The sequence below is a fragment of the Centropristis striata genome, chromosome 3 (assembly GCF_030273125.1).
Source record: "Centropristis striata isolate RG_2023a ecotype Rhode Island chromosome 3, C.striata_1.0, whole genome shotgun sequence".
Lineage (NCBI taxonomy): Eukaryota > Metazoa > Chordata > Actinopteri > Perciformes > Serranidae > Centropristis > Centropristis striata.
The window spans coordinates 621,518-643,742 of record NC_081519.1 but is presented as its reverse complement, the minus strand read 5'-3'; the positions used below and the strand labels follow the sequence as shown (position 1 = coordinate 643,742).

Genomic DNA, 22,225 nt, shown 5'->3' with positions numbered 1-22,225 from the left:
GATTTTATTTAAATGTCATAACAGTAGGCTATATTACAATGAGCCCTACCTTGATAAAATGAGATAATTAAATTAGATAATTAAATTAGATGCTGCTTACATAAATGCACCGATAATTATAATCCAATAATATATTTGGAATATATGAAACAACATTCTGCATAATGAGTACTCTTACTTTTATGTTACTGTAAGTACATTTTGAATGCAGGACTTTAACTTGTAGTGGAGTCATTTCACAGTGTAGTATTAGTACTTTTACTTAAGTATATATATATATATATATATATATATATATATATATATTTATTTATTTATACTTCTTCCACGACTGTACATTAGTTTGTTACTTGCGTGTCGTGTCTTTGAACCCTCCGCATTGAAAATACACTTTACATACATTACAAAATAAACTTAACCTATAAATAATTAACCTATGATAAATCTGAATTCACATTAAAATAATTTATAATATGGGTGATGCAGAGTGGTTTGCAGAGTGAAAAGGAAAGTGACCCTGGCACTGAAACGTCTACTGAACATTCAAATATTAACTTAAATCAGTCAAATATGAGACTGAAATGCAGCCACGAGCCTGTTAACCTCCGTCCTGCTGGATCTCTGCTCTTATATTTCAGTTTCAGCTGCTTCCACGTCACCATTACAACTAAATGAAAGTTTAGGTTCAATGCCATAATGTAATATTATACTTGTGATCAGAGGTGGAAGAAGTATTCAGATCCTTTACTACAGTAAAAGTACTAATACCACACTGTGAAATGACTCCACTACAAGTAAAAGTCCTGCATTCAAAACTTATTGAAGTAAAAGTACAAAAAGTATCAGAAAATGTACTTAAAGTATCACAGTAAAAGTACGCAGTATGCAGAATGACCCAGGTTGTTTTATATATTCCAAATATGTCATTGGAGTATTATTTTGATGATTTATGTAAGCTGCATTTAATTGTATCAAGGTAGGGCTCATTGTAACTAATATACTGTTATGACGTTTAATTAAAATAAAGTGTTTAATCACTTTAAATTAATTATGTTTTTAAATTAAATCTCGACCTGAAGTAACTAAAGCTGTCGGCTTAATGTAGTGAAGTAAAAAGTACAATATCTGTAAATATATTGAAGTAGAAGTATAAAGTTACATCAAATGGAAATACTCAAGTAAAGTACTTAAGCACATGTACTTGAGTAAATGTACTTAGTTACTTTCCACAACTGGATAAATCTGAATTAACATTAAAAATAATTTACATAAGAGTTGGAGTTTTCTTTATAATATCGTTGATGAACATTTTCCATGGTTTTCTTGATAATGATTTTGGTTATTATGAATAAAACCATGTTAAATGTCTAGATATCAGCTCTTAAATTAAACTCTTATCAGCTAGTTTTGTTGTTATCATTATATTTGTCCAAACAAATGAACCTTTAGTTGTACCAGACATTAAAATGAACAAGAAACTGAAGAAAACAAGGTGGTCTAATCATTTTTACCATGACTGTATATACAGTACTATGCAAAAGCCTTGTTTTGATAATGGACGCTTTTATTTTGAAAGGACGAAAAGATTAAACTGTAAAGAAAACGTCATGGAGCTCAATGTTTTATGATTTAGCCCCCAAAGAGGCATGAAGTTAGTTTTCACAGTAATCTTCATATTTAAATGTGTTTTGTGTTTAAATAAGTTTATGACAAAATTAAACTTAGTAATTCATGCTAGCAAGGTTTGATACAGTTTGATTAAATTAATCCTCTTGTATTTCTGTGTTTTATAATTGTTATTGCAACTTTCAGTTTGCAATCTGTAGCTTTATCCAACTTAATTGTCTAAAATGACTGCACTTGGGATTAAATCTTATTCTTTTCTCTCCTTTGCAACTGTTGCTTTTTTTCTAAAAATGTGTTCAAACTCACTGTTCATAAGGATTTCCACCTAAACCATTTGTTTTAGCTGTTGCCATGGTAGCATCAGGGTCCTCACAGAGTGAAAGATCAGCAATAAAATGATCAATGTTCTGTTGTTAAACTGGGGTCTGTTTCAGTCAGCGAGTTTATTACATGCAGTGATACAACAATGACATTTATAAATGAATCAATACACAGAAAAGACAGAAAAAAGTTAAAACAAGTAAAAAACAATAAAAGTTCAATTAACCGTCTGAAACCCAAGCTTTGATTTTATAGATGCAGAAATGTTTTTCAAAATTAAAAATTAAAAATTACTTTATTTATCCCAGAGGGGAAATTCAGTATTTGTTATTTTTTTTATTTTTTTTTTATTAAATAATAATAATGATAATTTAATTTAATACATTTTTTAAAACTGTTATTCAGTTTTGATTATTTTTATAGTTTTAAACCAGCTTCTGACCAAGAACATAACGGAGTATTTTCTCGAAATTGCAACATTGAGTGCTTACAAATATCACCACTCTAACATAAACAAAGTCTAAGGATTATTAAGCATAAATGGCTGATTATAAAAAAAATAATGTACTCACATAGCAGTTTGACAGCACAATAGAAAAGTGTAAATATATCTGTGGTATAAGACATTTCTGCTCCAACAAAAGAAACTTTCCTTCCCCTTTTCAACACAAAGGGAAGCAAATACATTCAGAAATACAACATGACAGAAATAATACAGTTATTGTGTCTTAAGTGCTAATAATCATCTGTTTGTTTTCCTTTCATGGTTATTTGTCTTGCTTCATCTTCTACACCAGAGCTGGGCAATGGGCGGCCCGCGGGCCACATCCGGCCCGTTGGCTGCCCTCGTCCGGCCCGCATGAGGTTACCCAGAAACTAGTTCGACACAACTGCAGTGCTTTTATTTTGAAGGTGGTTTACGTACCCCCCTGCAAAGACTCGACTCTTTAACTCAGCTATTCTCAACCTTGGGGTCGGGACCCCAACTGGGGTCGTGAGATGATTTCTGGGGGTCACCAAATCATTTTGGAAGTCAGCTCTGTCTCCACTGTGTTAAAGTGTTCATGTGTTCATGTGTTTTAGTCTTTTTGGTCATTTAATGTCTTTTTTTTTGGTAATTTTATGTTTTTTTTGGGTCTTTTTCTAAATCATTTTGTGGTCAATTTGTGTCTTTTTTTGGTCATTTTGTGTCTTTTTTTTATCATTTTGTGGTCAATTTGTGTCTCTTTTTTGGTCGTTTTGTTTCCTTTTTTTGGTCTTTTTGTGTTTTTTTTGGTAATTTTGTTTCTTTTTTTTGGTAATTTTATGTCTTTTTTGTGTCTTTTTCTAAATCATTTTGTGGTCAATTTGTGTCTTTTTTTGGTCATTTTGTGTCTTTTTTTTTTATCATTTTGTGGTCAATTTGTGTCTTTTTTGGTCGTTTTGTTTCCTTTTTTTGGTCTTTTTGTGTTTTTTTTTGGTAATTTTGTTTCTTTTTTTGGGTAATTTTGTGTCTTTTTTTGTCATTTTGTGTCTTTTTTGGTCATTTTGTGTCTTTTCTGGTCATTTTGTTTCCTTTTTTTGGTCATTTTGTTTCTCTTTTGGGTGATCTGAACTGTGTGTGAGATTGTGTTCAGTGAGCGGGGGTTACGGACAACATGCATGTTAAATTGGGGGTCGCGACTCAAAAAGGTTGAGAACTACTGCTTTAACTGATAGTTCACAAGATTTATTTAAAATCGCTCCATGAACATAAAAATCAGACATCTTCGTCACCTTGTGAATCCACCATAAGAGCTAACAAACATTAGCATTAGCACTGGAGCTAACAAGCACTTTTACTATAGTTAAGACAACAAATATAGCCACTAATATATATGACAGAATAAAATAAACTCTAACAAACCTTGTGTCCTGTCAGTCAGCCACTACAGAAGCCTTTTGATACTTTATATCAACTTTATATGAATTACTACGCACTCGTTATTATTTACTGTTCGTTTTTAATTTTTACCATTCTACCTGTTATTTCCTGTCACTACCTTTCAAAATAAAAGCACCAATTTCATGCTGGATGGCACCTTTTCAAAATAAAAGCATCACAACATTGTAGAACACCTAGAAAATTTACAAACATGAAAAAAACAAGCTCTATAATACAAATATACCAATAAGAACCTTGCTAAAGGTAATTAACAGTTATAAATGTTAAGTTAAAGTTAAAAGTGATATAGTGATTGGAGTATTTACTACTTTTTAATGCCATATTTGATTTACTCCACATTAACAGTCTCATCATAACATGTGTTCCTATCAGTAGCAGCTCAAAACCAGATAATTTACTGTATTTTATAAAGCGATTACATTAATATTAGCATTAGTTCAGAGTTTTGGTCCGGCCCCAGCAACCTTCGTGGTATTAGTCATGTGGCCCCTTGGGGACATTAATTGCCCACCCAACTGCACACATATTAGCTGTTAATATTTTAAGAGGCACTTTGTCTCCAGTGTAAAAGTATGGAAACAGCCTGTCGGTGAAGGTGTGTGTGAAGGTGTGTATGTGTGTGTCAGTATCAGGGTCAGAGAATGACAGGTTTCCTGTTTCCCAGTCCAGATGAACTCTGATCCTCTGGAGCTTCTTCATCACTGGAAGAACAGAACCAGTGGAGGGATCTGATGTGCAGCGAGCTGAGTAATTATCGTTTAAGTACCCAATTCTCCATAAACCACATGGCTGCTGTCCCTTCTTCTGGACAGACTCTGTTGATACACCCAGGACCCAGTCTGTGCTGTCTCCAACCTCAACGTCCCAGCTGTGAGTCCCTGAGTCAAAGCCCTCAGAGCCCAGAACAGAAGGATAGTGATCAAACCTTTCTGGGTTTCCAGGAAGCTCCTGTTCCTCTCCACGTCTCAGACTGGTCAGATCTTCAGACAGGAGGAGTTCTGGATGAGCAGTGTTTGGATCCAGAATCACAGGAGTGTAGGAGACCATCTCCTTCATCTTGTCCCAGATGTTGTAGGTCAGGTTGCCCAGGTGTTTGGCCACATCTATCAGAGCTCCTGAGAGCAGCTGTGGATCCTCCAGCAGGGGGCGCTGCTGGACTCTTTCCACTGCAGCCTTGTAGTTCTGCAGGAATGAGACGTGTTCAGCTCTCAGCGCCTCCTCTGTGGCTCTGATTGTGTCTGAAAGAGCTGCTATCTCTCTGCTCAGCGCATCAATCTTCTCCTTCATCACCTGACTCTTCTGCTCCTCTTCCTCCCTCAGAGCAGAGATCCTGGCCTCCTCTTCCTCTTGTAGAAACTGGTGAAGCTTCTTAAATTGCTCCTTAATCTGCCTCTCTGTGTGTCGGGCCTGGACCTTAATGTGTTCTGCTGTTTGATCACAGTTTCCTTTAACTTGTTCAAAGAGCTTCAGTTTCTCCTGTAAGGGCTTCAGGGATTTCTGCAGCTCCTCTTTATAATCCTTTGCAGCTTCGTCGATGGGTCCAAACATGTGGTTTCTGTGTGTCTTAGAGTCTCTGCAGACCAGACAAACTGGCTGCTGGTGGTTCAGACAGAACAGTTTGAGTTTCTCATTGTGCAGACTGCAGACAGGCTCCAGTAAGAAAGTCTCACACAGGTTTTTCAGCGCCAGGTTACACGGCGGGTTGTCACTTTGAGATGCACTTCTACAAAATGGACAATCCTGCAGTTGTCTCCCTCTCCACCATGTGTCCAGACAGGCTTTGCAAACACTGTGGCTGCATGACAGAAGGACAGGGTCTCTAAAAATGTCCCGACAGACCGGACAGATGAGCTCATATACAGAAGACATTTTCTCTCTCTGCTTACAGACGGCCAAGTTAGACAGCTCGTTCAAAAGTCACTTTTCTAGTCGGCCAACTTGATAAAAGTCAAAAAACACACCACATCATACAGCAGACTGTCTGGAAAATGTCTGAAAATGTCTGCATTAACTCAAAACACACAATTAGTGATCGATCAGGTCATGTATTGATCAATAAATGAATCGATGAAGCTCTTATCTGATCCCCAGCTCGGATTTCAACATCCCAGTCGCTGTTTTATGAAGTTTTTCCGAGTGTTTCCATGGTCGTATGAACTTCCGTGTCGAGGCTTTGAAGCGTGTGTCCACTAATCAAGGAAGATGTTTGTGTTGCCAGTTCTGATGTTTTCCAGCCTGAAGGTGCTCAAAATCCACCTAAACGGATAAAAAAAACGCCCAAAGATAAGAATGAATGCAAAGTAGTTATTAAAAAAAAAAACAGTATTGTGTCTTCCCACAATAATAAAACAACCATTTAAGTGTTCAGAAGTGTACCAGAACCATGCAAGACAATTTAACAGTATATATTATAATAATAAAATGTCTGTTGTCTGCCCTAAAAATAATAATAATAACAATAAAGAGACAGCTCATATGTAACTGATGTGGGTCGGGTAACTTTGCGTGAGTTTTGTGGTCCTCTGTGTCTTTTATTTATTTTATTAGGGCCTCGGGGCAATCTCCCCAGCACTGGTCCCTACAGCAATATCTGATGGGACCAGTGCTGCACTACTGTTATACTGTGGATTTCTTCTTCTTCCTCTTCCGGACGCAATTTCGTCCCGCTACTAGTCCTACAACTTGAAGAGTTGCAGGACAAATTATATATCAAAATGTGCGGTTTGATCGGGATCGGTGTGCTATTACTTTTCTCTACAGAATACGAATTTTTCGCGACATAAGTCGCGAAAAACTGCCCAAAATTTTGCATTGAAATGAATGGGACGGCTGAGAAAAAATGAGCGAAAAAGAACAATAATTGGAGATTTTTAAACGTCTACTTCTCCGGCATAATTTCACCTAGAGACTCCATTTAAACTTTAAACAGTAGACACAAGTCTTGTGTATCGGTGTATTAATCCACGTTTCGATAGGTCATATAGTTTTTTATCAATCCCTGTTCAATGACCATGATCATTTTTGGAGAAATTCTGAGATTATAATGGGTGTGTATTGCACGGAATGTTCGTGTCAGAGTGTGTGACATCATCACCAGAGTGTAGAGGGAGAGAAAAAACTGTCAAAAAATAAATTTGAAAACTGCGCTCCAGGCCGCAAATTCCACTCTACAGAAATAATTTATACATAGAAACGTAGGAAAATTAGTCTTCTCACTCACAATCCTCTGGTAAAGCTGTCAGAGTTATAGTTTGGGCGTAGGACGCACAGATGATCCACCAACACCACCAACAGCCTCATTGGCTCCCATATTAAAAACACAGGGAGATTTCGGAAAAAGGAAAAAAAAAACAGTTATTTTAGATCGCTCTAACAAAGCTATTTTTTAAATTTTTCTTTAAAAAAAACATATGTAGAGGTTCAGGAAGAACTCAGGACACTCAAAGTGAAGTCGGATCAATGATAGGTATTATGGTTTTGCCAAAAATGATTTCTGTTCGAGGCCAGAAATTCCAGTCTGTCCACCGGCTGCTGTCACTGGTGAACAGGTGTCAGTTAATTCTGTTGATTGCTTTGATCTTTGATGTGATTACAGTTACAGATACACACACACACACACACACACATTTACATTTAGCAGACGCTTTTATCCAAATCGACTTACAGGAAGAGTAAAAACAAACAAACACACACATTTTGAGGTTAAAGGGCATAGTTTTAAATCTCTGAAGAATCTCATCATAGTGTACACACACCGGCAGTAGCCCCCGTGGCCCTTTCAAAATTTCCCCAGAGGAAATTTTCTAGTTTATTTTACTACTTTTAACTACATCTTTTATTTATTTTACTATGTTTATCTGTTTGATTGTATTGTTTTATTTGTAGCATCATTTTAGATTTATACACTTATTATTTATTGCTGATTGGTATATGGAAATGTTTGTTTTATTGTTGATTCTATGTGCAGCACTCTGGAGACGTTGTTTGTTGTTTAAATGTGCTACAAATAAAGTGGGCATAAACACGCTGGATCACTTTTTCCTGTTTATTCCTGCAGAGGACAGTTAATGCACGCTGAGCTGCTCCTCTGCTCCCCTCATCACTGTAAACAGCACGGTGCATTTTAATGATTGAAAACAAAGTTAACTAAATTAACCCTTAACACTAAATTAAAATATGAAAACCTTATGTACACAATGAAAAACAATGCCACCTACTGGCCCAAATTAATATAGTGCATTAACTCTTGATAAAACACACAGACAATGAAAAATACATCTAAAATACAAAAACACACCTGCAGAGGACAGTTAAGACACACTGAGCTGCCTCTGGTTTGCACTGCACCTCTGATCCCTAAACATATTAAAAAACAAATAACTGCATTCAATCAACTAAATGCAGAAATGTATGTGGGTCACATGACCAGACGACCTGCTGTCGTAAAAAACAGTCCCTACTGGTTTCCACCTTTATATACAGTCTATGGTTTCCACACCAACTGGTTTCCGTACGCGTGCGTCAACATCTGCAGCTGTGGCCCCTCTGTCACATATTTATAAACATAATACCTGGCGTTTTATGAGTCGCACCTCTTATCTCTCGTCACTTTTAAAAAGTATTTATATGTGACAATATGTTTCATATGGGGCTCATAAAGTGGTTAAAATGACAGTAGCCTGGTCAAGACAGGAGCAGTGAGTGAGAGAGGGAGGAACTTGATAAATATGTTCGGTAATTTTATTTTAATTTAAATCTATGTTCAGCTCAAGACAACCAGTTGTTTTAGATCAACCCAAAACAAAACGTAACCTGGACACTGACGTAAGCAATTTGAAGGATATATAATTGAAGGCACGGAGAGTAAGAGAAGATGAATGGCTCAACGCAGGGGTGTCAAACTCAAATACACAATGGGACAAAATTTAAAACTTGAATAAAATCGCGGGCCAACATTGAACAAATAAACCTTTTAATATATACCAAACAAGTTTTGCTTTAACATTAAATATGGAACCAGCAACGCTTATAAACATACAATATATAACTAAATAGTGCAGACATGCAAAATCAAATTTCAAATAAAAAACACATCAATGTCATTCATTTATTAAATAAAAATTAAATAAAAATCGTATGCCCCTTTTCTATTTGCATCCTTCTGATTTAAATATCAAAATAAACTTTTTCAACAGGTTAATAAATTCTGCCTTTCTTTCCTCCATTTTTGGGAAGGGGTAGCTGGGAGACAGCTCTAGCTTGAGGTTGCTATGACGACTGTCACAGAGGAGCGTTTCTGGGTCCTGTCCTGATTGACGCGCCAAAACAACAGCAGGGCATTGTGGGATTTGTAGTATTAGCGGTAAATGCGCCGCATAATACCGGCGGGTCAGCTTTTATAGTACAATAATAAGATAATAATTTGATATTGCCTCGCGGGCCAAATAAAATTACACTGCGGGCCAAATTTGGCAGAGTTTTTATTTTATTTTATAGGCAACTGACAGAGCGGGGCACAGCTGCACATGATGACGCACGCACGCGTACGGAACAGACTATAAACCGGAAACCAGTTGGTGTGGAAACTTCTACTGAACTACTGAACTAATATTAACCCTTGAACCGCCCAAAACATCTGTGTGACAATGCAATATATCGACAGTATATAATATATATGACGGGTTAACATAAACTATTTAATTTACAGTGAAAACACGAACATATAGCAGCAGAAACTGCTTGCAGAACTTACCGTCATCAGTGGAAACAGCGCTGAGGATTGGCGGGAGGGGCTACGGAAGCCCAGGAGGCACAGGAAAGGCGAAGTGCAAAAAGGGACATTTCAGGGAAACAAAATTAAAATAAGAAAATAACGGTAAATGAAAACATAAAATTAGGATTACATTCACAAATACGCAACATAATAATTAAATAAAAGCTTAATTTTAAATTAAAATACATTTTTGACTCTGTTACACATACCAAAAATAAGAGGTTTCACCGAATTTCCTCTTGTCAACATAAACACAGTGTGGATTTTAACGTAAGATGAAGTGCTTTTATAGTCATGGAAAAAAATTATGAGACTATTGTTTTCTCTAATTTCTTGTTCATTTTAATGCCTGGTGCAACTAAAGGTACATTTGTTTGGACAAATATAATGATAACAACAAAAATAGCTCATAAGAGTTTAATTTAAGAGCTGATATTTAGCCATTTCCCATGGTTTTCTTGATAATGATTTTGGTTATTATAATTAAAACCATTGAAAATGTCTAAATATCAGCTCTTAAATAAACTCTTATCAGCTATTTTTGTTGTTATCATTATATATGTCCAAACAAATGTACCTTTAGTAGTTCTCTTTACATTATGAGTGATTTAAACAACAGAAGCTGTCGTCCTATAAATATTTTACTTTTTATTACAATTAGAAACCAGCCAAGTCATTTTTGCCCGCACAATATAACTCAAACCAGCCCAAATGTGCGGGGAAACCGCCCAACCTGGCAACCCTGGAGGCTCGTGCTGGGACTTTGGACTTCCCACGTTGTTTTCTGTGAAAAACGTATTTACTTCTTCTTCTTCTTCTTCTTCGTTTATTTGGTTTTACGGCGGCAGGCATCCTTATTGTTGCATTGCTGCCATCTTCAGGTTCATTACTGCACTTTTATTTTTTAATTTAATTTTTTTTATATATACAGGCCGTATAATTAGAAAATGCTTGTTTAATTACATTACACACATACATACACTACAGGCCAAAAGTTTGGAAGCAAAATTAAATTTGTACAAAAAAATCATAGATTCATTGCTATACTTTGCAATAAAATAAACGTGATTATTATATAAAGAGTCACTTATTAGAACACATTTTTAATATAATTATCAGGTCTTTGGTTTTTTATTGCTTAGACTTTGTGTATGAATGTAATGTATAAATCTGAACTCTTGTTTCTTGACTCAGCTGGTCAATTTGAGTCATTTCTGTGGTAGTTTGTCAGAGATATGAACACAGTTGAGATTTATTTGGATTTTTGTTTCCAAACTCTAAAAAGCCAACAAGCTAAAGGGAATAATGCAAACTGTGATTTGTTTTTTACTTTTGCACTGAAGTTGTGACTCTTCCAAATCATCTCAACCCTAAAACTAAGCCCTTCTTTTCTTTTGGTAACATTTATTCACCAATGGTCTGATAACATCAATGTTTACCTAAAGGTCAATGGAGGAAAATGGTTCAGTTGAATAAAGATAAAGTCTGATCATGCAGTAAACATCCAATAATCCTAAGAATCCATACTGGATTTTAAGACATTGAACAGAAAATTTAAATTGCTTCCAAACTTTTGGCCTGTAGTGTACATTACTATATATATTTGTAAATCATACCCCCATATCTTTTTTTGTATATGTTGATTTTTTTTTTATATGCACTTGATATTTTTTTTATTTTAAGTGAGTGCTCTGTGCTTTTGTGTCAGCAATTGGCTGGAAATGTAAAACATTGTTTGTACAATGTATAATAATGTTAAATATTATTAAATAGTTTTATGTTTGAGGAAAAAAAACAAGGCACAATCAAACAAACAGTGTGTGTGTGTGTGTGTGTGCATCACGATCAGGTAACCTTTAACCTTTCCCTATATTTCCCTGCATCATTCTAAAGACACCAAAACACAAACACCTCGCAACATTAACACTTTATTAAATGGTGAATGATTATTATGATTTGATTGTACAAACAAAGATTAGAAATATATTGTTTTTTTATGGCCTGTAAATATGGTAACAGCCTAAAACAAGAAACATCCATACCATCAGCTAAAACACATCAAAAACACTAAGTAGCTTGAGAAGTAAGTCTGACACCAACAGCACTGCTGGAGGAGGAGGAGGAGGAGGAGGAGGAGCAGGAGGAGGAGGAGGAGGAGCAGGAGGAGCAAGAAAACCAGCATTAAAATGTTCTATCAAAGCTCCGCCTCTCACTGAGACGGAGACAGGAAACATAGTTTTCATAATTCTTCTCTCATCTTGAGGAGACGCACATGGTTTCTACTGGGAGAAAACAGGAAACTGCAACTTGAGGCTGCTGCAGCTCAACACGCTGAATGTGAGTTTTATTTTAAACACGACTCAAAGTGAAAATAACTTTCTACTGGGGAGAGAGAGGCTGTAACTGATTACTGCCTGGTGTTTCCTCAGCTTCACTCAGAGAGAAAATGGCTTCCAGATTAGAGGAGAATCTCTCCTGTCCTGTCTGCCACGACATCTTCAGAGATCCTGTTGTCCTGTCCTGCAGCCACAGCTTCTGTAAAGCCTGTCTGCAGAACTGGTGGAGAGAGAAACAGATAAAAGAGTGTCCATTCTGTAAGAGACAATCATCAAAGACTGAGCCACCGGTTAGTTTGGTGATAAAGAACCTGTGTGAGGCTTTCTTACAAGAGAGAGATCAGAGACCTGCAGAGCCTCTCTGCAGTCTGCACTCTGAGAAACTGAAACTCTTCTGTCTGGACCATCAGCAGACAGTTTGTCTTGTCTGCAGAGATTCAAAGACACACAACAACCACAGAATCAGACCCATCGATGAGGTTGTTCAGGATCACAGAGAGGAGCTGCAGAATTATCTGAAGTGCTTACAGGAGAAGTTTTTTCTCTTTGAACAAGTTAAAGGAAACTGTGATCAAACAGCAGAACACATTAAGGTCCAGGCCCGACAAACAGAGAGGCAGATTAAGGAGCAGTTTAAGAAGCTTCACCAGTTTCTAGAAGAGGAAGAGGAGGCCAGGATCTCTGCTCTGAGGGAGGAAGAGGAGCAGAAGAGTCAGGTGGTGGAGGAGAAGATTGATGCTCTGAGCAGAGAGATAGCAGCTCTTTCAGACACAATCAGAGCCACAGAGGAGGAGCTGAGAGCTGAACACGTCTCATTCCTGCAGAACTACAAGGCTGCAGTGGAAAGAGTCCAGCAGCGCCCCCTGCTGGAGGATCCACAGCTGCTCTCAGGAGCTCTGATAGATGTGGCCAAACACCTGGGCAACCTGACCTACAACATCTGGGACAAGATGAAGGAGATGGTGTCCTACACTCCTGTGATTCTGGATCCAAACACTGCTCATCCAGAACTCCTCCTGTCTGAAGATCTGACCAGTCTGAGACGTGAAGAGGAACAGGAGCTTCCAGAAAACCCAGAGAGGTTTGATCACATCCTGGCTGTTCTGGGCTCTGAGGGCTTTGACTCTGGGACTCACAGCTGGGACGTTGAGGTTGGAGACAGTGCTGCCTGGAGTGTAGGCGTAGCAGCAAAGTACTTTGAGGGAAGGGAAAATGAACAGTCTGGATTGTGGAGGATAAAGTTCTGTGATGGTGAATGCAGAGCCGGCTCCTACAGAGGTCCAGAAACTGTTCTCCCGGTGCAGCAGAAGCCACAGAGGATCAGAGTGAATCTGGACCGGGACGAAGCACAGCTGTCCTTCTCTGATGCTGATACTAACACACACATACACACCTTCACACACACTCTCACTGAGAAGATGTTTCCATACGTTAGCACTTTGGATACACTCCCACTGAAGATATTACCAGTTAATGTCTCTGTGACAGTGAAATGAGTTGGTTAGGATGAACTGCTGAACATGTCAAATTTTGGGTTGAAATCTGATGTTTAATATCATTAAATATGTTTATATGTTGAATTCTGTTTATATGTTCATGTTGACTAATGCGTCCATGCCTCCTGGCTGGGACTGCAGGATCACCATCAGGTTTCTTGTTACATTACCTGTCTGTAATATGAATATTATTTCATTAATCTTGCTTAATGGTGAATCTTCCTCAATGCAGAATGATTACAATGCAGCTGGTAAACTTCGGTAGTGTAATATTCTGCATTTAAAGTATAAATAAAATGACTTCTCGCCTATCTAGGCCTCTGAATACTGTTTTTTTAACTGCCTTTTAAACAGTGATGTCCAATCTATTAATAACAATAACAGCAGTAGAGATTTACAAAGAAGTAGTTCATTAAAAAATGTTTTACAGGGAGCAGAGGGCATTTAGAGGGTGCTAATATTTTGAGCATGATAGATAAAATAAGTGGAAGAAAACTTGTTAATACACAATATTGATTTATTGATTAATCGAAATTAAATAAATATTCCATTTTGTCATTGTCAGTGTACTGTTTTAATGGAAATTCAATTTAATTTGATTATTCTTAACAAGGGTTGCAAAGGGGTATAAAATCTCTGGTCAATTTCCAGAAACCTTCCATGGGAATTATGGAAATGTATGGGAATTTGCTAGAAATTGGGAGTAATTTAAACAAACTGTATCATATCCGAACATAAATATTTTGTTTTGTCATAATCAGACACTGATGCAAAATAATATAATTAAAAAATAATTTCAACATATTTATTTGTAAGCAGAACTTTATCAAGTTATTATTATTTTATGGAACAATTAAATTAAATTAAATATTACACATCTGCCCCGACCCCAGCCATTCTAAAATAAAATAAAAAGCTAAATCTGGTTGTTTTAGTCGAGATCATGCTAAAATATATTTTACCCAATTATAGATAAGTTACCTGGTAAGGGCCAACCTTCAATTTTGTAAATTCCCAATTTATTCCCATTAATTCCTGTGGAAAGTTTCCAACTTTGAAAATTCCCAGAATTTTTCAACCCTATTCTTAACTCATCATAATAAGGACAATATAGAAGAAAATGTAAGTTTGATACTGAGATATAAGCTTCCTAAAAACCAGAGAGCTTCCATTACTTTCCCTCTGATCCTGAAACACAACACACACTTTCACTGGGAACACGTTTCCATACTTTGGACACTGGAGATAAACTTCAGTTTAGAATATCACCAGCGACTGTCTGTGTAGTTGTTAAAACACTGTAATAGATGAGGCAAAGCAAAGAAGTGAACAAGATGATTCCTCTCACTTCATGCGTGTCTTAACACCACTTATTTCTGTCCTAAACCTGTATGTAACCTGTACCTTTTCGTCTCTGGCGCCGCTCCAGGTGGCAGCCTGATGCCGCAGCTCCCGTAGTGTTTTGTAATTTTTGTTTAATTGTTGGTTTTTATTCCTTTTGGTGTTGTTTTTTATCTATCACTTACTGTTCACTAACGTTGTGACAATGGCTGGACTAAGTTTTACTACCTTTCTCCGCGTTCTTCTGTTACTTTTTCTACTCTTTGTAACAGAGAACCTCGCCGGTAGTTATGAGGGCATTGTTTACACGCGCGAACAGCTGATGCGCTGTGTGAGCCTCTACTGCTGCCCGGAGACAGACTTGCGGTCCCGCAGGAGTTGCGTAGGAGACGCCGGGGTTGCAGGTCTGGAGCCTTGCGGAGGGAGAGAAGGAGGAAACACAAGCCGGCAGTCCCGGCGATTATTATGGGAAACGTGAGGTCTTTGGGAAATAAGACGGACGAGCTCTCAGCGCTGGTGAAGACCCAGAGGGAATACCGTGAGTGTAGCGTTTTTTGCTTCAGTGAAGCTTTGCTGCACTCACATATCCCGGATAGCAGCGTTGATGTTCCTGGCTACAGTTTGGTTCGAGGTGACAGAGACTGTTCCAAAAGTGGGAAAAAGAAAGGTGGCGGGCTTGCACTTTATGTGAGTGAGAGGTGGTGCAACCCCGGGCACGTCAGCCTGAAGGAACGGCTCTGTACCGCGGACATTGAACTGCTGGCTGTGGGAATGCGCCCGTATTATTTGCCGAGGGAGTTCACGTCCACCATGTTTATCGCTGTTTACATCCCCCCATCAGCTAATGCAGCAGTGGCCTGTGAAGTCATCAGCACTGTCACTGCTAAACTACAGACTGAACACCCGGATGCATTCATGGTCATTACAGGAGATTTTAATCATGCCTCTCTGGGCAAGACATTAAACAACTTCCAACAATATGTTGACTGTCCCACCAGAGACAATAAGACGCTGGATCTCCTGTATGCTAACACCGTGGATGCACATGAGGCAACAGCCCTCCCCCCCTCGGCAGGTCGGACCACAACTTGGTCATGTTGACCCCAAAGTATGTTCCTCTTGTGAAGAGGCAGCCTGTGAACACCAGGACGGTGAGGAGGTGGACACATGAGGCCTCTGAGGCACTGCAGGACTGCTTTGGGTCGACAGACTGGGATGTACTCTGTGAGCCTTATGGGGAGGACATTGACAATATGACTGACTGCATCACAGAGTACATTAAATTCTGTGAGGACACCACTATGCCAGCCCGGACCGTACGCTGCTTCTCAAACAACAAGCCCTGGATTACCAGTGACCTGAAGGCACTTCTGAACAAGAAGAAGAGGGCTTTCATGTCTGGAGACCGAGAGGAGCAGAGGAGAGTGCAGCATGAACTCAGGGAGATGCTGAGGACATGTAAGGACACCTACAGGAGGAAGCTGGAGGCCAAACTCCAACAGAACAGTGTGAGGGATGTGTGGACCGGAATGAAACACATCACAGGGATGAAGGGGAAGGACAGGCAGTTGTCAGGGAGCCTGGACAGAGCAAACCAGTTTAACGACTTTTTTAACAGGTTTAGCTCACCGCCTGCCACCCCTTCTACTCCCCCTGCCCCCCACACACCCACACTGTCCCGAATGGCTCCCCCCTCCCCCCAGCATTCTCCAGTGCAGCACCTCTCCATCTGCCCCCCATCCTTCCCCCCCCCTCCTCCTCCTACACTGATGACATCTGCACCAACCCCCCCTCAGCGCTGACTACAGGCCAGGTGAAGAGGCAGCTGGAAAGACTCCATCAGCGTAAAGCTGCAGGTCCTGATGGTATCGCACCCAGGATCCTGAAGACCTGCGCCAGCCAGCTGTCTCCTGTACACCTGTACAACCTGAGTCTGAGTCAGGAGAAAGTCCCGCTGCTGTGGAAGACCTCCTGCTTGGTCCCAGTCCCCAAGAAGTCAAGACCATCTGACCCAGCAGACTACAGACCTGTCGCCCTCACATCTCATGTGATGAAGGTCCTGGAGAGACTGGTCTTGGCCCAGCTGAGGCCACAGGTGAGGACGTTTCTGGACCCCTTGCAATTTGCCTACCAGCCCCATTTAGGATCTACCTGCTGCAACGAGCCCATTTGCATCTGGATGGTGGAGGAAGCACTGTGAGGATCACATTCTTTGATTTCTCCAGTGCTTTCAACACCATTCAACCTCTGCTGTTGGGTGAGAAGCTGCGGGGGATGGGTGTCGACGACTCTAGGATCTCCTGGATTACTGACTACCTGACAGGCAGGCCACAGTTTGTACGTCTGGGCAGTGTCCTGTCTGATGTGGTGGTCAGTGATACAGGAGCTCCGCAGGGAACTGTGCTTTCTCCCTTCCTCTTCACCTTATACACCACTGACTTTCAGTACAACTCTGAGTCATGCCACCTGCAGAAGTTTTCTGACGACTCAGCTGTTGTCGGGTGTATAAGGGAGGGAGAGGAGGGTGAGTACAGGACACTGGTGGACAGATTTGTAGAGTGGTCCGAACAGAATCACCTGAAGCTGAATGTCAACAAGACCAGAGAGATGGTGATTGACTTCAGGAGGAAGAAGATGCTTCCACAGCCACTTCTGATCAGGGGGGAGGTGGTGGAGGAGGTGGAGGACTATAAATACCTCGGAGTGGTGATCGACAACAGACTGGACTGGAAATCTAACACAGAGGCTGTGTACAAGAAGGGGATGAGCAGACTCTATTTCCTGAGGAAGCTGAGATCCTTCAATGTGTGCAGCAAGATGTTGGAGATCTTCTACCAGTCTGTTGTTGCCAGCGCCATTTTCTTTGCTGCTGTGTGTTGGGGCAGCAGCATCAGAGCCAGCGACACCAACAGACTTGATAAAATTATCAAGAAGGCTGGCTCTGTACTCGGTCTCAGGCTGGAGACTTTTGGGACTGTGGTGGAGAGGAGAACACTAAACAAACTGCTGGCCATCATGGACAATGATCAGCAGCCTCTCCATCATGGACAATGATCAGCAGCCTCTCCATCATGGACAATGATCAGCAGCCTCTCCATCATGGACAATGATCAGCAGCCTCTCCATCATGGACAATGATCAGCAGCCTCTCCATCATGGACAATGATCAGCAGCCTCTCCATCATGGACAATGATCAGCAGCCTCTCCATCATGGACAATGATCAGCAGCCTCTCCATCATGGACAATGATCAGCAGCCTCTCCATCATGGACAATGATCAGCACCCTCTCCATCATGGACAATGATCAGCACCCTCTCCATCATGGACAATGATCAGCAGCCTCTCCATCATGGACAATGATCAGCAGCCTCTCCATCATGGACAATGATCAGCACCCTCTCCATCATGGACAATGATCAGCAGCCTCTCCATCATGGACAATGATCAGCAGCCTCTCCATCATGGACAATGATCAGCACCCTCTCCATCATGGACAATGATCAGCAGCCTCTCCATCATGGACAATGATCAGCAGCCTCTCCATCATGGACAATGATCAGCAGCCTCTCCATCATGGACAATGATCAGCAGCCTCTCCATCATGGACTATGATCAGCACCCTCTCCATCATGGACAATGATCAGCAGCCTCTCCATCATGGACAATGATCAGCACCCTCTCCATCATGGACAATGATCAGCAGCCTCTCCATCATGGACAATGACCAGCACCCTGTCCATCATGGACAATGATCAGCAGCCTCTCCATCATGGAAAATGATCAGCACCCTGTCCATCATGGACAATGATCAGCAGCCTCTCCATCATGGACAATGATCAACACCCTCTCCATCATGGACAATGATCAGCACCCTCTCCATCATGGACAATGATCAGCAGCCTCTCCATCACACAGTAGAAAGACAGCGGAGCACCTTCTCTCACAGGCTGCTCCAGCTCCGCTGTCATAGGGACAGATATAAAAAATCTTTCCTGCCACATGCCATCACACTGTACAATAAGAAATAATAGCCTGGTTCATTACATACTGTCTATGCACTTTATGTGTTTGTTTTTTTATGCACACTGTTCATTGCACCTTATCTGTTTCATAGCATTTTTATACTGTATATTCATATTTATTCTGCACTGGAATTCTATTCCACTCCTTAATACATACTCCTTCTTTAGACACTTTATTTTATTTTATTTTATTGTATTTTACTGTATTTTTATATTTTATTGCTTGAAGTATGCCTAGGTTGTTCTTTTTATTTAATTGTGTTGTCATTGTCTCTGTGTGTAATGCTGCTGCTACGCTGTAATTTCCCAGCTTGGGATAAATAAAGTATATCTATCTATCTATCTATCTATCTATCTATCTATGTATAGATTTCTGTTGTAAAATAAGGTGAAAGTTAGTGAGGAAGTCACATAACAAGAATACACAATAAAAGCAGATAAAATAGTTTTAAAACCTTACATTTGAAAGAAAACTGTCAAATTAGAGTATAATCTCTGTATAATGCCTGTACTGTAATCTTGCTTGCTGTTCAATCTGTTGAATTGGAGTTTAAAATAAAGTTTTGGTAAGAAATTAGTATTTGCTTCGTGTTTGATTTAAATTGTAAACACCAAAATTTAACTTTTCTACCATGCTATATTTTAATATTCTCTAAGAGAGACAAGAAACATGCCATCACTTAAAACATATTCTACATGACACCAACTGACTGAAGTAGTATAACAGCACTGCTCAAAGCACATGTGTCTACAATGTAGGAGGAGGAGGAGGAGGAGGAGGAGGAGGAGGAGCAACAAGAAAACCAGCTTCTGCCAAAAGCTCCACCTCTCACTGAGACGGAGACAGGAAACATACTTTGCATAATTTTTCTTCTTATTTTGAGGAGACACACGAGGACCAAACAAACGGTTTCCACTGAAAGAGATCAGGAAACTGCAACTTGAGGCTGCTGCAGCTCAACACACCGAATGTGAGTTTTCTTTTAAACACGACTCAAAGTGAAAGTAACTTTCTACTGGGGAGAGTGAGGCTGTAACTAATTTATTTTTGTGCTTACTTCCTGATGTTTCTTTAGCTTCAGTCAGAGAGAAAATGGCTTCCAGATTAGAGGAGAATCTCTCTTGTCCTGTCTGCCAGGAGATCTTTAAGGATCCTGTTGTCCTGTCCTGCAGCCACAGCTTCTGTAAAGACTGTCTGCAGACATGGTGGAAGGGGAAACAGACAAAAGAGTGTCCATGTTGTAAGAGAAAATCATCAATGATTGAGCCACCTGTTAGTTTGATGATAAAGAACCTGTGTGAGGCTTTCTTACAAGAGAGAGATCAGAGACCTGCAGGGCCTGTCTGCAGTCTGCACTCTGAGAAACTGAAACTCTTCTGTCTGGACCATCAGCAGACAGTTTGTGTCGTCTGCCTGCATTCAAAAGCACACAACAACCACAGAATCAGACCCATCGATGAAGCTGCACAGGATCACAGAGAGGAGTTCCAGAAATATCTGAAGCCCTTACAGGAGAAACTGAAGCTCTTTGAACAAGTTAAAGGAAACTGTGAGCAAACAGCAGACTACATTAAGGTCCAGGCCAAACACATAGAGAGTCAGATTAAGGAGCAGTTTAAGGAGCTTCACCAGTTTCTACAAGAGGAAGAGGAGGCCAGGATCTCTGCTCTGAGGGAGGAAGAGGAGCAGAAGAGTCAGGTGATGAAGGAGAAGATTGATGCTCTGAGCAGAGAGATAGCAGCTCTTTCAGACACAATCAGAGCCACAGAGGAGGAGCTGAGACCTGAAGACGTCTCATTCCTGCAGAACTACAAGGCTGCAGTGGAAAGAGTCCAGCAGCGCCCCCTGCTGGAGGATCCACAGCTGCTCTCAGGAGCTCTGATAGATGTGGCCAAACACCTGGGCAACCTGGCCTACAACATCTGGGACAAGATGAAGGAGATGGTCTCCTACACTCCTGTGATTCTGGATCCAAACACTGCTCATCCAGAACTCCTCCTGTCTGAAGATCTGACCAGTCTGAGACGTGAAGAGGAACAGGAGCTTCCTGACAATCCAGAGAGGTTCGATTGCTTTCCCGCTGTTCTGGGCTCTGAGGGCTTTGACTCTGGGACTCACAGCTGGTACGTCGAGGTTGGAGACAGCACATACTGGTATCTGGGTGTAGCAGCAGAGTCTGTCAAGAGGAAAGAAAAACATTCATCTTGTTTATGGAGAATTGGGTTCTTCAAGGGTAAATATAGAGCCTTCTCCTCATCAGACCCCTCCACTGTTCTCCCAGTGAAGAAGCTCCAGAGGATCAGAGTTCGTCTGGACTGGGAAACAGGAAAACTGTCATTCTCTGACCCTGATACTGAAACACACATACACACCTTCACACACAGATTCACTGAGAAGATGTTTCCATACTTTGACACTGGAGATAAACACCAGCTTAAACCACTGAAAATATCACCAGTAGGTGTCGATGGAGTTATTTTTGGTTGAAGTTAGAGATAAAGCAAACAACAAGATGATTCCTTCAACCTAATCCATGTTTAAAACCACTTATTTCTGTCCTAAACCTGTTTGTATTGATTTCTGTTGTCTGTTAGATCAAATAAAATAAGATGAAAGTTAACTGGTGACTTGTTAGGAACAAGAATACACATTAAAGGAAAATAAAATAGTTTAAGCAAATTATATTTGACTGTCAAATTAAAGTATAATATCTGTACTGTAATCTTGTTTGTTGTTCAATCTGTTGAAGTGAGTTCAAAATAAATTTTTGGTAAGAAATCAGTACATGCTTCGTGTTCGATTTTAAATTGTAAACACCAAAAATTAAAGATTTATTTATTTTTCTGCCGAGCCAGAATTATTTAGAGAAGTGTATTTTTTTATTTTTTGCCCCCCAGGAGGAGATGAAAGTTATTATTACTACAGGTGGGGTAAAAAAAAAAAAAATACAGCATCAGTGTTTCCTCTAGGATGTGTTTTAGCAGCAGGGGTAAAGGATTATTTGCCCCCTGGATGACTGCATGTGTAAATATCAATCAGCGATTTAGAAAGTATTAAAAAAATGACACATGACTGCAAATAAAGCTTTAGAACCAGTGTTTCCCACAGGATTTTCTGAGACTATGATGGGGGGACTCGAACAAAGTAGGGGGGTCCAGGGGCATGCTCCCCCGGAGAAAACTTTTGCCTTAAAAGCCTGAATTTGGTGCCTCTCGCACATTCTAATGCCACTATTCCATCTTAATCATTGCATTTTTTATTTTTTTTGAATTATTGTAAAGGAGAATAAGGGTTATTCTATGTTTTATTAAAGGCATCATATTTCAACAGTCTTCTTGTAAATTCTGTGATGGACTCTGCTAACACATCAAGGTACTCTTATT

At 39.9% G+C, this 22,225-nt stretch overlaps 3 protein-coding genes across 4 annotated transcripts; 2 read left to right on the top strand and 1 right to left on the bottom strand.

Annotated features, from left to right (window-relative positions):
* Positions 1 to 2,129: 2,129 nt before the first annotated feature.
* LOC131968916 (nuclear factor 7, brain-like) lies at positions 2,130 to 9,656 on the bottom strand. 2 transcript variants are annotated; one of them, XR_009394075.1, is made up of 2 exons: positions 3,631 to 6,741; positions 2,130 to 2,890 (listed from the first exon to the last, which is right to left on the bottom strand). XR_009394075.1 is itself a non-coding variant. In XM_059329970.1 (2 exons), the coding sequence occupies exon 2, from the start codon at positions 5,738 to 5,740 to the stop codon at positions 4,346 to 4,348; it is 1,395 nt and encodes a 464-aa protein (XP_059185953.1). In that variant the 5' UTR covers positions 5,741 to 6,127; positions 9,624 to 9,656; the 3' UTR covers positions 2,130 to 4,345. The 2 variants fall into 2 exon arrangements, 1 of the variants encoding a protein (XP_059185953.1); XM_059329970.1 differs by adding an exon at positions 9,624 to 9,656 and having other exon boundaries at positions 2,130 to 6,127.
* A 2,250-nt stretch (positions 9,657 to 11,906) lies between these two features.
* Positions 11,907 to 13,741, top strand: LOC131968921 (nuclear factor 7, ovary-like). Its single transcript, XM_059329975.1, has 2 exons — positions 11,907 to 11,981; positions 12,074 to 13,741. The coding sequence occupies exon 2, from the start codon at positions 12,091 to 12,093 to the stop codon at positions 13,474 to 13,476; it is 1,386 nt and encodes a 461-aa protein (XP_059185958.1). The 5' UTR covers positions 11,907 to 11,981; positions 12,074 to 12,090; the 3' UTR covers positions 13,477 to 13,741.
* A 5,973-nt stretch (positions 13,742 to 19,714) lies between these two features.
* On the top strand, positions 19,715 to 21,612 carry LOC131968918 (nuclear factor 7, ovary-like). Its single transcript, XM_059329971.1, has 2 exons — positions 19,715 to 19,812; positions 19,918 to 21,612. Exon 2 carries the CDS (start codon positions 19,935 to 19,937, stop codon positions 21,327 to 21,329), a length of 1,395 nt encoding a protein of 464 aa, XP_059185954.1. The 5' UTR covers positions 19,715 to 19,812; positions 19,918 to 19,934; the 3' UTR covers positions 21,330 to 21,612.
* The last annotated feature ends 613 nt before the right edge of the window (positions 21,613 to 22,225 follow it).

What these genes read in the sequence shown, in the direction of transcription:
- LOC131968916 (XM_059329970.1), bottom strand. Translation starts at nt 5,740, where the DNA reads ATGTCTTCTGTATATGAGCTCATCTGTCCGGTCTGTCGGGACATTTTT.
- LOC131968921 (XM_059329975.1), top strand. Translation starts at nt 12,091, where the DNA reads ATGGCTTCCAGATTAGAGGAGAATCTCTCCTGTCCTGTCTGCCACGAC.
- LOC131968918 (XM_059329971.1), top strand. Translation starts at nt 19,935, where the DNA reads ATGGCTTCCAGATTAGAGGAGAATCTCTCTTGTCCTGTCTGCCAGGAG.